At 40.9% G+C, this 14438-nt stretch overlaps 1 protein-coding gene across 9 annotated transcripts in view; it reads right to left on the reverse strand.

Annotated features, from left to right (window-relative positions):
* The window catches only part of LOC140480815 (actin-related protein 3B), a 196345-nt gene that overhangs the window by 83883 nt on the left and 98024 nt on the right, over nucleotides 1–14438 (reverse strand). For 8 of the 9 annotated variants that reach the window (XR_011961408.1, XM_072576242.1, XM_072576243.1 and 5 more), the window contains one exon: nucleotides 3606–3713. The exons of the other annotated variant lie outside the window; for it this stretch is intronic. Coding sequence is in view for 7 of the 8 variants with exons in the window: in XM_072576242.1 (XP_072432343.1) it covers nucleotides 3606–3713 (108 nt within the window). In the remaining variant the exon portion in view is untranslated. The remainder of the gene's footprint in view (nucleotides 1–3605; nucleotides 3714–14438) is intronic. 9 annotated transcript variants of the gene reach the window in all.

The following is a 14438-nucleotide window of genomic DNA, read 5'->3' on the forward strand; positions in this document are numbered from 1 at the left end:
CTGTCGCACCTGACTGACCATATTCGTCCTTCAATCCACAAAAGTTTAGGTCCGTTTGACTTTCACACAAGGCTGTGTGGCTGAAGTATATGCAGTGTGATGGTTGAGTAAGCTGCCAGCATATGCTGTATGTGTGGCAAAGATGTAACATAGTGCCATACAGCAACATGTCTATACCCTTGACTGTTCACTATTCCAGACTATGAAAATATGCTAACTATCCCGATGCGCTAAAATCACAATGCTGATCAGGAGGAGATTTCAGGATTTTGACCCAGGAGCAGAGAAGGAATGGTGATATATTTCAAAGTCAGGATGGTGAAAAGCTCACAGGTGAACTTGCAGGTAGTGGTATCCCCATGTATTTGCCAGTCTTACAGAACATAGAACATAGAACATAGCTCAGTACAGGCCCTTCACCCCTCAATGTTGCTTCAACCTGTGGAACCAATCTAAAGCCCATCTTGCCTACACTATTCCATTTTCATCTATATGTCTATCAAATGATCATTCAAGTGCCCTGAAAGTTGGCGAGTCTACTATTGTTTCAGACAATGCATTCCACACCCTTACTACTCTGAGTAAAGAAACTACCTCTGACATCTGTCCTATATCAATCACCCCTCAATTTAAAGCTATGTCCCCTTATGCTAGCCAACATCATCCAAGGAAAAGGGCTCTCACTGTCCACCCTATCTAACCCTCTGATTATCTACTGTCTCAATTAAGTCATCTCTTAACCTTCTTCTCTCTAATGAAACACCCTCAAGTCCCTCAGCCTTTCCTCATAAGACCTTCCCTCCATACCATGCAACATCCTAGTAAATCTCCTCTGAACCCTTTCCAAAGCTTTCACGTCCTTCCTATAATGCAGTGAACTGTACACAATACTCCAAGTCCAGCTGCACCAGAATTTTGTATAGCTGCAGCAGTAGCTTGTGGCTCCGAAATTCAAACCCTCTACCAATAAAAGCTAATACACCGTGTGCCTTCTTAACAACCGTATCAACCTGGGTGGCAACTTTCAGGGATCTATGTACATGGACACCGAAATCTCTCTGGTCATCTACATTACCAAGAATCTTACCATTTGCTCAACACTCTTTATTACTGTTGTGCCTTCCAAAGTAATTCATCTCAAACTTCTCTGCATTAAACTCCATTTGCCACGTCTCAGCCCAGCTCTGCAGCTTATCTATGTCCCATTGTAACCTGCAACATCCTTCAGCACTATCCACGACTCCACCGACCTTAGTGTCATCCGCAAACTTACTAACTTATCCTCATCTAGGTCATTTATAAAAATGACAAACAGCAGTGGCCCCGGAACAGATCCTTGCAGTACACCACTAGTAACTGAACTCCAAGATGAACATTTCCCATCAACCACCACCCTCTGTCTTCTTTCAGCTAGCCAATTTCTGATCCAAACCGCTAAATCACCCTCAATCCCATGCCTCCATATTTTGTACAGTAGCCTACCATGGGGAACCTTATCAAATGCCTAACTGAAATCCATATACACCACATCAACCACTTTATCCTCATCCACGTGTTTGGTCAGCATCTCAAAGAACTCAATAAGGTTTATGAGGCACAACCTACCCTTCACAAAACCATGTTGACTATCCCTAATCAACTTATTCCTCTCTAGATGATTATAAGTCCTATTGCTTATAACCTTTTCCAGCACTTTACCCACAATTAAAGTAAGGCTCACTGGTCTATAATTACCAGGGTTATAGACCAGTGAACAAGGGGACAACATTTGCTATCCTCCAGTCTTCTGACAGTATTCCTGTATCTATTCTTGTCCTTCTAATGGAAGTGGTTGTGAGTTTGGAAGGTGCTATTTAAGGATCTTTGGTGAATTTCTGTGATGCATCTTGTAGATAAAGTTAAAAATCACACAACATCAGGTTATAGCCCAACAGGTTTCTTTGAGAGTACTAGCTTTCGGAGTGCAGCTCCTTCATCACATAGCTGTAGCGCAGTATCATAAGATGCAGAATTTATAGCAAAAGACATAAATTTGCTATGAATTATGTGTCTTACGATTCTACCTGACGAAGGAGCAGTGCTCCGAAAGCTAGTACTTCCAAATAAACCAGTTCGACTATAACGTCATGCTGTGTGATTTTTAACTTTGTCCACCCCAGTCCAACACCGGCACCTCCACATCTTGTAGATAATACACACTGCTGCTTTTGAGTGTTGGTGAAGGAGAGAGTGGATGTTGTGCCAATCGAGCAGGTTGCTCTGTCCTGGAAGATGTCAAGCTTATTGAGTGTTGTGGGAGCTGCATTCATCAGGCAGGTGGAGAGTATTCCATCACATCCAGACATGAGCTTTGCGGTGAACTGGTGTCTTTGGGGAGTCAGGAGGTGAGTTACTCACTGTAGTATTTCTCACCTCTGACCTACTCTTGTAGCCACTGTATTTATATGACAAGTCCAGTTGAATTTCTGGTCAAAGGTAACCCCCCCCCCCCCACCCCCACAGCATTTTGATAGTGGGGGATTCAGAGATGAAAATGTCATTGAATGTCAAGGAGCAGTGTTACATAATCGTTTATTGGAGATGGTCAATCCTGTCATTTGTGTGGTACAAATGTTAATTGCCACTTTACAGCTCTAGCCAAATATTTTTCAGGCCGTGCTCCATTTGGACATTGACTGCTTCAATGGTGCTGAACATTGTGCAATCACCAACAAAAATCCCTACTTCTGACCTTGTGATGCAGGGAAAGTCATTGATGAAGCAGCTGAAGATGGTTGGGTCTAGCTCACTATCCTGAGGAACTCCTGCAGAGATGTCCTGGAGTTGAGTTGACTGACCTTCAACAACCACAACCATCTTCCTATGTGCCAGGTATGACTCCAAAATGAGTCCTGAACACCTGAAATGAGATAAATTGGGCTAATAATTAGATGTAGATTCAAGGGAATAAAGTAACCACTGCTCATCAGCAAGGTTTTGATCTTGCTGTTTAAACCCTAAAGGGAAAATCATCAGAATTTTTTTCTCAACATCAAGATTCCAATTTTATAATTTCTGCTGTATTTTCTCTACTTTCTTGCCATGCCGCTAAAGGACATGGATCTGACCACAATTTGCTGCATTGTCATTGGATTTTAAAACCAAAATTTGGTCTTTGAAGATTTTCACTACTGTTTGTTTTATTTTAGTGAGGTTAAACCTCCAAAAGGTAAGCATTAGCCTTATTTACTGAGTTGAAGTGAATAGTGCCAGAAATGATACTCCCTCAGTATACAAGCAGCATTGTGCATGTCTCTCCACAAATGCAGAAAAGGTTTGTATTGAGGCACCATGGTGGAGGTTGGCTGAGAAAGGATCACACAAGCCACAGTTCTTCAATGCCCGCCATTCAACAAATGTCACAAGGGGCTTTTTATTGATTTCCAGTGTTCACTAGTCCTTCATCCAAAAGATGTTTGCTGATAAATCTTGTTCAGGAAGGTTGTTAGTTGTATTAATTACTAATTGCAACATACATCACATTCAGTTTGAAGATCTAACTAAACCAAATGTTTCTTCTCATGCAGTAGATATGATAATTATTTACACTCACATGTTATACTCACCACTGGAATACAATGGGTTACTCCATCTCCACTGTCTATCACTATGCCTGTTAATGTGCGTTCTCCAACCTGCCGTGATGTCCAGGAAGCAGCTAAGGCTAGCACAGCCTGCAATTTAAATTAATCCTAATAAATAACACAATTACAATTGAGGCAATACAATATTTTCCCCCCTTACTTGGAGTATAGGTTCATTGCCCAAAATCTGACTATCCAAAAGATACACAGTTTTGAACATATTCCATTCCAGTCAAATTAAATCTGAACTTATTGACCAAATACTGTGCCAATTCAATGTGGCATATTTCTTGATGACATGTCACTCTAGATAGTGGCTACAACAATTATTTACATCAGCATACTAATTTAACTCAAACAACTCTTAATCCCACATATCCAGGTGTCCCAGAAATCTGAAATCCAATACAGTCTCAGTCCTAAGAGTGGCAGACTTTTAAAATTAATGTGTGCAATACAGAAACATTTAAAAATATAGATCAGCCAAACGCTATTTTTATCCTAAAATTGCAACATTAAAAGTAACATACCTATACTGAATTATCCAACAATACTGAAAGAAAATCCAGTGTATATTTTGCATAGAACATAGAATAATAAAGCACAGTAAAAGACTTGCCTCACACATCTCCTTTCAAGTTTCTCCCTTCTGCCTTTTACCCCCTAATATCTGACATTTCCATCCTAGGAAAAAGACTCCATCTATCCACCCTATCCATGAATCTTATTTTTATATGCTTCTATAAAGTCATTTCTCAGCCTCTTACGCTTTAAACAAAACAATCCCAACTTTGTCCAACTCTGTACAGCTAATCCACTCTAATACTGCTGCAACATGACTTGCCAAATTTTATCCTCAATGTCTTGACCAATGAAGGTAAGTGCACATATGGCTTTTTTACCATCTTATCTACACGTGCTACCATTTTCAGGGAGCTATGGACTTGCACCCCGAAGATCCCTATGTGTATCAATGCTCCTAAGGGTCCTACCATTTACTGTATACTTCCCTCTTGCATTTGACCTCCCAAAATGCATCACCTCACATTTGTCCAGAATAAACCCATCCACCATTTTGCCACCCAACTTTCCAACTGATCTATATCCTGCTGTATCTTTTAACAACTTTCCTCACTATCTACAGTTCCACCAATTATCATGTCATCTGCAAACTTACTAATCAAACTACCTACATTTTCATCCAAATTATTTACATATATTATAAAGAGGTCCCAGTACTGATCCTTGCAGAGTAAATGCATTTTTCTTTCCAAATGCAAGTAAATCTTGTCACTTAGGATAGGTCAGTGATCCTTCCATCAGTGGTTCCCAATCAGTGATGGAAGTATCACTGACCTATAATTTCCTGTATTATTCCTGTTGCCCTTCTTGAACAAAAGAACAATATTGGTTATTCCCCAGTCTTCTGATACCTTACCTGTGGAGAAAGAGGAAACTAAGCTGTCCGCCAAGGCCCACTCCCTTGCCTCCTTAAGTATCCTCAGATCACATCTATTTACCTATTGGACCTATTTACTTTAATGTTATTCGCAACACTAAACACCTCCTTTTTAAATTAAAAATGCCCTAGAATATCAACATACCCCTCTGTAATCTTACCATCATCAACATCCTTCTCCTTGGTGAAGATAAATGAAAAATATTCATTAAAGACCTCACCCACTTTCCCTCGCTTTATGCATAAATTCCCTCCTTTGTTTTTGAGTGGATCTACCCTTCCCCGAGCCATCTTCTGGCTTCTAATATGCATATAAAATGCCTTCAGATTTCATGGCCTCTTTTAGCCCTCTAACTCCTTGTTTAATTTCTTTCATGTTTTATTTATATTCCCAAGAGCCTTGTCTGATTTCAGTTGCCTAAACCTTACATATGCTTCCTTTTCCTTTTAGACTAACCTTTTTGACATTTTAGAAGGCTCTTCAAATGAAGCCATATGAGTAGAACATAAAATCTGAAAGAAAAATGACAATGCTATAGGCCCCCTAAGAGTCTGAGAGAGATAGAATAGCAGGTGTATAGACAAATCTCTGAAAGTGTAAAAGTATTTGGATATTTAAATAGGGGATTTCAAATGCTTCAAATTAACTAGAGGTGGAGGGGGGAAGCACTCAAAGAGTCAATTTTAGGTAATGAATCCGGGCAATTTTTTGAACTATTACTGGGGAGGGATTTTGCAAACAATGATCATAACATTAATAGATTCAAGATTGTAACGGAAAAGACAAGAATGGGCCCAAAATCAGAGTTCTAAGCTAGGGCAAGGCCAATTTTAATAAAATCAAGTTTGATTTGGCCAAAGTGGACTGGGAGCAGTTACTTTTTTGGTAGATCTGTATCCAAGCAGTGGAGCACTCAGGAAGGGAATAGCGACAGTACAGGGCCAATATGTTTTAATAAGGATAAAAGGTGGAGCAACAAATCCTGGATATCAAGGGATATACAGTATTGGACGAAGAGAAAAAGCGAGGCTTAATGCCGATATTGACAGCTCTAAACAGCAGGTGCCCTACAGGAGTACAGAATGTGCAAGGGGAAAACTAGGAGAGCAAAAAAGGGCAGAATAATGGCAAGTAAAATAAAGGAAAATTCCAAGTTACTTTACAAGGACATGAACACTAAAAGGGTAACGATGAAAGGATCACAATGATAATTGTGCATGGCGCCAGAGGCTGTAAGTATGATTTGAAATGAATACTTTGTGTTAGTGTTCGCTGGTGAGGACAATGTGCATATAGAAATCAGGGAGAAAAAAATAAAGAAATTTGCATAGACAGAGTGGAGGTTCTAAATGGTATGGCAAGCTTAAAAGCAGATAAATCTCCAGGACTGGATGAATGGTACACCAGGCTGTTGAATGAGGCAAAGGAGGAAATAGGCAGGGGTGCTGGCAATAATTTTCAATTCCTTTCTGCCCACAGAGGTGCCAGTTTACTGGAAGATAGCCAGTGTAGTACTGTTATTTAAGAAGGAAGCAAGAGATAAACCAGAAACTATAGGCCAATGAGTCTAACCTCAGTGGTGGGGAAACTATTGGAAGCAATTCTGAGGGACAGAATTAATGAAGAACGGTCAGCATGGTTTTGCTAAGAGAATGTCATGTCTGAACAACTTGACTTGAATTTTTCAAAGAAGTCACCAAGTGTGAAGATGAGGGGAGAAGGCAGAGAGTGATGGCTGAGGGGTGTTTTTGTGATGAGAAGCCTGTCTCTCGTGGGGTTCTGCAGAGATCAGTGGTGTGTCCTTTGCTGTTAGTGGTTGATATAAATGATTTAGATTTGAATAAGGGAGGGTTGATCAATAGATTTGGGGCTGATACAAATATTGATGGGATGGTAAATTGTGAGGAGGATAATCCTAGATTACAGGAGGATAGAGATGGATTAGTCAGTAAGACTGATCAGTGGCAAATGAAATTCAATCTAGATAAGTAAGAGGTGATGCACTTGGGCAGGACAAACAAGGCAAGGGAATACATGATGAACGGCAGATCCTGGGAAGCACTGAGCATCAGAGTGACATTGTAATGCATGTCCACTGCTCCCTTAAGGGAGCAGAACAGGTTAAACAAGTGTTTAACAAGGCATATGAGATGCTTGCTTTTATTAGCCAAGACACAGAGGTAAGGAATAGGGAGGTTATCTTGTAACAGTATAACATGTCAGTTTGGCCATAACTAGAGCATTGTGTGCAGTTCTGGAGTCTGCATAATAGGAGAGGCTGCAGAAGAGATTTATCAGAATGTTAAATAAAAACCGAAAGAATTACAGATGCTGTAAATCGGAAACAAAAACAGAAGTTGCTGGAAAAGCTCAGCACATCTGGCAGCATCTGTGAAGAGAAATCAAAGTTAATGTTTCGGGTCCAGTGACCCTTCTTCAGAACTGATGGTAGCTAGGAAAATATTGGTTTATATACAGAAGATAGGATGGGGGAGGGGTAAGGAGTAAACAATAGGTAGAGATGGAACCCAGAGAAACAAATGAACAGTTAGACAGACAAATGAGTCGATAGCGATTTGGCTGGGAGGGTGAATAGTTGTTAAGTGGAGACTGTTAGTGACTAATAATAGGTAGTGTGTAATGGCAGACCATGTGATAATAAAGGAGAAAATGAGGACTGCAAATGCTAGAGATTAGAGTTGAGAGTGTGGTGCCGGAAAAACACAGCAGGTCAGGCAGCATTTGAGGAGCAGGAGAATCAAAGTTTTGGGCAAAAGCCCTTCATCAGGAAGATGTGATAACAATGATATGTGACAGCAAAGCCTGGTGTGTGGTAGGGGGCGAGGACATGGGCTCTAAAATTATTGAACTTGATATTGAGTTTGGAGGATGGCAGGGTCCCCAAGCAGAAGTTATTCTTCCAGCTAGCACTGAGCTTTGCTGGAGCACTGCAGCAAGACTGAGACAGAGGTGTTGCCAGGGAACAGAGTGGTGTGTTAAACTGGCAGGCAACTGAAAGCTCAAGAATTTTTTTTGCAGAAAGAACGTAGATGTTCTGTGAAGCAGTCACCCAGTCTATGCTTACTTTCTCCAATGTAGAGGAGACCATATTGTGAGCAGCGAATGCAGTGGACTAGATTGTCAGAAGTGCAAGTAAAGTGCTACTTCACCTGGAAGGTATGTTTGGGCCCTAGGATACTGAGGAGGGAGGAAGTAAACAGGCACCTTCAGCGGTTCCATGGGAAAGTGCCGTGGAGCTGTGTGGAGGGTGATAAGGGGTGTTGGGAGTGAAGGAAGACTGGATTATGGTGTCACAGAGGGAACAGTCCCTGCGGAACGTAGACAAGGGAGGCGAGGGGAATATGCATCCGGTGGTAGCATCTTACTGGAGGTGGCAGAAATGGCAGCTGATGATTTTCTGGATGTGGGATAGTTGGTAAGGACAAGGGGAACCCTATCATTGTTGCAGGAGGGAAGTGAAAGCAGAAATGCCGGAGATGGGTCAAACCCAGTTGAGGGCCCTATTGACAACAGTGCTGGGGAAATCTGCAGGTTGAGGAAGAAAGTGGACACTTCAGACTTCAGCTTGTCGAAGTTGGTCTCATTGGAACATATGAGATGGAGTCTTTACAGGAAAAGGATGTGTAGTCAAGGTAGCTATGGGAGTCAGTGGGTTTATAGTAGATATTAGTGGCCAGTCTATCCCAGCATTGGAAACAGAGATGTCAAGGAAAGGAAAGGAGGAATCAGAGATAGATCAGGTGAAAGTGAGGGTGGGGTAGAAACTGGAAGCGAAAATGATTAACTATTCCAATTCCAGATGAAAGGAGGAAGTAGCACTGATGACATCATCAATACATCAGAGAAAGAGTTGTGGGTGGGGGCCAGAATAGAACTGGAACCAGGAATGTTCTATATGCCCCTTGAAAAGGCATAACTGGGGCCTATGCGAGTAGCCATGACCACCCCTCTGACCTGAAGAAAATGAGGGGAGTTAAAAGAGAACTTGTTGGGAATGAGCACTAGCTCGGCCAAGCGAAGGAGGGTGGTGGTGGGTGGGAACGGGTCAGGCCTTTGCTCCGGGAAGTGGAGAGCCCTGAGACCATCCTTGTGGGAGATGGATGTGTACAAGAATTGCACATCCACAGTAAAAAGGAGGTGGCTGGAGCTTGCAAACTGGAAATTTGGAAACTGGTGTGAAGCATCAGAGGAATCACAAATGTATATGGGCAGGTACTGGACCAGGGGAGAAAAGAATGAGTCAAGGTACGAAGAAATGAGTTCTGTGAGGCAGGAGCAGGCTGAAACAATGGGTCTGCCCAGTCAGTCCTATTTGTGGATTTTCAGAAGGAGGTAGAACCGAGGGGGGGTGCGGGGTGGTGTTAGGGAGACTACCAGATGAAATAAGGTCAAAGTTTCCTGGCCAACATCTCTGTCTCAGGCTGGCTGCAGTACTCCAGCAAAGCTCAGCGCAAGCTGGAAGAATAACACTTAATTTTTTGCTTGGGGAACCTGCAGCCCTTTGACTCAATATCAAAATCAATAATTTTAGGGCCTGAACTCCCCAATGTCCTCGCCCCCTACCACACACACCAAACCTTGTTATCACAGTCTACCATTACACACTACCTATTGTTAGCCAACTATTCGCCCTCCCAGCCAGATTACTTTCAACTCCTTTGTCTGTCCCACCAGTCTTGTCCCTCTTCGAATTCCATCCCTACCCATCATTTACCCCTTACGCCTCCCCCACCCTATCTTCTGCATATAAACTGATATTTTCCTAGCTACCATGAGTTCTGAAGAAGTATCACCAGACCTGAAGCATTAACTTTGATTTCTCTTTACAGATGCTGCCAGACCTGCTAAGCTCTTCCAGCAACTTGTGATTTTGTTTATCAGGATGTTGCCTGAGCTCGAGAGTTCTGGTTATGAAGAGAGATTGGACAGACTGGGGTTGTTTTCCTCGGAGCAGAGGAGAACAAGAGAGGACATAATTGAGATATATAAAATTATAAGGCACATAAAACAGCGTAGACAGTAAGGAACTGTTGGTGGATACATTAATGACCTGGAGGCATATGTTTAAGGTAAGAGTCAGAGGAGTTAAAGGGGATGTGAAGAAAAAAAATTCACTCAGAGGGTTGAGCAAATCTGGAACTCACTGCATGTAAGGATGGTAAAGGCAGAAATACCTCATTCTTCAAGAAGCATTTAGATATACACCTCTGATGCCAAAGTACACAAGGCTATGGGCCAAGAGATGGAAAATGGGATTAGAATAGTTTGATGGTTGTTTTTGACCAGCATAGATGAGATGGGCAGAGGGGCTTTTAGTATGCTATAGACTCTATGACTTGAAGAGAAGACAGACGTGTAAAAAGAAGAGTGAAGAGAAAAGTAAAGAGAAAAGAGAGATGAAAAGAGCGAAGAGACTTATTTATTAATGGAAAGATTGAAGCCGAACATTGGAAGTTAGAGATCACAAAGATTACCTTCCAGATTGCAGAACCTCAATCACACTAATAATCACGTCATATCAACTTTTCTAGATATTTACAGACATTTGAAAGAACTTGTTCAGACATGTTATAACACAGGTAGGAACAGGTAGGACTTGAACCTGAAAAAACTTGACTTTGTTGTCCTCAAATAGCCCTAGTGTGGCAGGGAATGGGAACCTAAAAGGCAGCTTACAACTGACAAATCTGTTTAAGAAATTGTTACAACTGAGGCCAAAGGAATGCACCATTGCTCTAGTCATATGAATCCATTGGTCACAAAACAAAATAAATAACTTTTTTTTGCTGCTGCCAAAATGACCAATTAAATTCCTTATCTATATTACTTTTAAACAACAAGATCTAACATACACAGTTAATAAAATTGAAGTATAAATGCTGGGGAAAGAGGGTTATTTTTGAAAAAAAAGGTCAATAGATTATTCCTGAAAGTAAAAGAATAAGAATCAAATGTTCTGCATTCTGTTGCTCTGGTGTTCAGGCTGGTGTGGTCAAATCACTAGTCACACATGGTTGTCCCTAAAGTCTAGCAGATCCAGCTTGCCCAGGGAATACAATTCTGAGCTGTTTCTGCAATTACCCTTTCAAAGAGCAATTAGATTTCACTCTGAATTTAATAAGAGGCTTTTCTGTTTAGAAATTAGAGAGAAAACTACTTGGCAATTTGTCTTATCACTTTTTCCTCCTCAAATTGTTGTGAGTATATGGTTTTCCACCAACTCAACTTGTTCCTAACAGGTTGCTCTTTAATCAAACCAGATAAAATAAGCATCTCTATAAACAATCCACTGTTCAAAAACAACATTTACCAGGCGTCTACAGCAAATCCATTGTCACTAGTCATGTGTTTCATAGGAAGCTTGTAAAAAAAAGCTCCAATGTCCACAAGTGAACTTTCAATTAAAGAAACCATGAGTTTCCACACAACCTGAAATAAATCGATTTTGCATAATTTTTCAAACCTTGGATTCCCCAAACAATACTAAATATAAAGTATCTTCATAACATAATACAGAAACTGTCTTATGGGCAAACACAAATGGGCAATTTTACACAGTAAAGTCCAACAACAAGATTTAAGTGAATACTCAGTTAGTCATTTTTGATATTATTGGTGCAGGGAGGAATGTTGGCCAGGGCAAAACTTCCTGGTCATTTTCATAACATGCTCCAGGATCTCTTTTTATCCATACAAACAAGACACATGGGACTCTTGCATCAAATCACCAAAAGGAAAATAGCAGGAATACATACCTGTACCTTTCTGTTCTGTCATCCACTCGAGAGGTGGTACTTTGAATATAGATTTTCCTTATATGATATCATAATGTTTTTCATTATATCTAAATTGGGAATGGTGATTAATAATTTCACACTGATTGTCAAAGAAGGAACATTGACACATTGCCCGGCTGCTAGCTACATAAGCAAACAGCAGTAACACATACAACAGAAGTGCTAAACAGCTCTCCTTCAATCTCTGCTATAACTATGGAGCATACTTCACCACATGACCTTGAAGTTAACTGAAGAGAATAAACCTGTAAGACACTTGTCAGATTTCTTTCCAAAATCATAACCACTTCAGACCAAAAAGAAGTTTTTGCAAAAGATTGCCAGCTATTCATTATGAATATTCTGACTGAACGTGGTCAATTGTCTTCCATTTTGAAGCTAATATCTCAAATTTAAGTTACAGATGCAACAGTTTTAAACTAGAAAATGTGATTGTGCAATTTCAAAAGGTTTACTTAAATATTTTTCAGGAACATATTTGATGAAGATCTTTTATAATTATCAGACAGCAAGAAGAGGTGACAGACATTAATAATTTCCTAATATCTTTTCCCAATTTATAGGTGTGTTTTCTGGTAAAACATTTAAGATATTTACTTTTTTTTAGAATTCATTCACAGGATGAAGGTTTTGCTGACTCAACATGCACTTATTGCCCATTCTTATTGCCCTTGAAGAGGTGTTGATGAGCTGCCTTCTTAAACCAGGTATTCCCACAGTGCTGTTGCAGGGAGAGGTCCAGGATTTTGACTAGCAACACTGAGGAAATTGCAATACATTTCCAAGTCAGGATAGTAAGTGGTTCAGAGGGGAGTGAGCAAATGATGTTCCCATGCATTTACTGCCTTGTCTTTTTAGATGGAAATACTATTGGGCATGGAAAACATTGTTTAAAGGGGCATGGTGAATTTCTTCAGTACATCTTGTGCATATTACACACTGCTGCTACTGAGTAACAATGGTGGAAAGAATTGGATGTGGTGTCAATCAAGTAGGCTTCTTTGTCCTAGATGGTGTTGGAACTGCACTCATTCAGGCAAGTGGAGAGTATTCTATTGAACTCCACTTATGCCTTGTAGCCAATGGACAGGCTTTGGAAATCAAGAAGTGATCTGCCCTTGTAGCCTCTGTATTTATATGGCTAGTCTAGTTCAGTTTCTGGTCAATGGTAATGCTCAGGATGTTGATAGAAGGGGTTTCATGAAGGGCTTTTGCCCGAAACGTCGATTTTACTGCTCCTCGGATGCTGTCTGAACTGCTGTGCTCTTCCAGCACCACTAATCCAGAATGGGGTTTCAGTGATCCTAATGTTATTAAATATCAAGGGGCAACAGTGTGATTGTTTCTTGATGGATTATGTTATTGCCTGGCACTTGTGTAGCACAAATGTTACTTGCTACTTGTCAGTCCAAACCTGGATATTGTCCATATCCTGCTACATTTGGACATGGGCTACTTGGTGGAATCTGAGGAATCAGAAATAGTGAGGAACATTTGCTGATGATTGCACAATATCCCAGTTCCATCCTTAAAATGGAGAAAGGTCATTGAAAAAGTAGCTGAAGATGATTGTGCCTAGAACACTACTCTGAGGAATTCCTGCATAGGTATCCTGGAGTTGAAATGACTTATCTCCAACAACCACAAACATGTTCCTTTGTGGTATGTCAACTCCAATACAGAGGCTATCCCTGACTCCCAACGAATCCAGTTTTTTGAATTTTGATGCCATAACTCATAAAATGCAGCATTGATGTCAAGGGCAGTCACTTTCATCTCTCCCCTGAAACTTATTCTTTCGTCCATGTTTGTCCATGTCCAAAGCTCTCATGTGGTCAGGAACTGAGTGGTTGGGGCTGTTTTAGCTGGAGCGTCGGAGGCTGAGCGGTGACCTTATAGAGGTTTACAAAATTATGAGGGGCATAGATAGGATAAATAGACAAAGTCTTTTCCCTGGGATCGGGGAGTCCAGAATTAGAGGGCATAAGTTTAGGGTGAGAGGGGAAAGACATAAAAGAGACCTAAGGGGCAACTTTTCACACAGAGGGTGGTACATGTATGGAATGAGCTGCCAGAGGATGTGGTGAAGGCTGGTACGATTGCAATTTTTGAGAGGCATTTGGATAGGTATATGAATAGGAAGGATATGGGCCAGGTGCTGGCAGGTAGGACTAGATTGGGTTGGGATATCTAGTCGGCATGGACGGGTTGGACCGAAGGGTCTGTTTCCATGCTGTACATCTCTATGACTCTATGACTATGACTCTATGATCAGTGAGTAGGTTGTCAAGCAAGTGCTGCTTGATAGCACTATTAGAATCATAGAGTCATAAATTTATACAGCACTGAATCAAACCCTTTGGTCTAACTTGTCTGTGCCAACCAGCTATTCTAAACTGATCTAGTCCCATTTGACAGCATTTGACCCATATTCCTCTGAACCCTTCCTTTTCGTGTACCCATGGATACCTTTTAAAAGTTGACATCTTCCATCACTTTACTGATGATGTGTAGACTGATGGGGTAGTAATTGGCTG

Source organism: Chiloscyllium punctatum, chromosome 8 (genome assembly GCF_047496795.1).
Source record: "Chiloscyllium punctatum isolate Juve2018m chromosome 8, sChiPun1.3, whole genome shotgun sequence".
NCBI classification, from domain to species: Eukaryota; Metazoa; Chordata; class Chondrichthyes; order Orectolobiformes; family Hemiscylliidae; genus Chiloscyllium; species Chiloscyllium punctatum.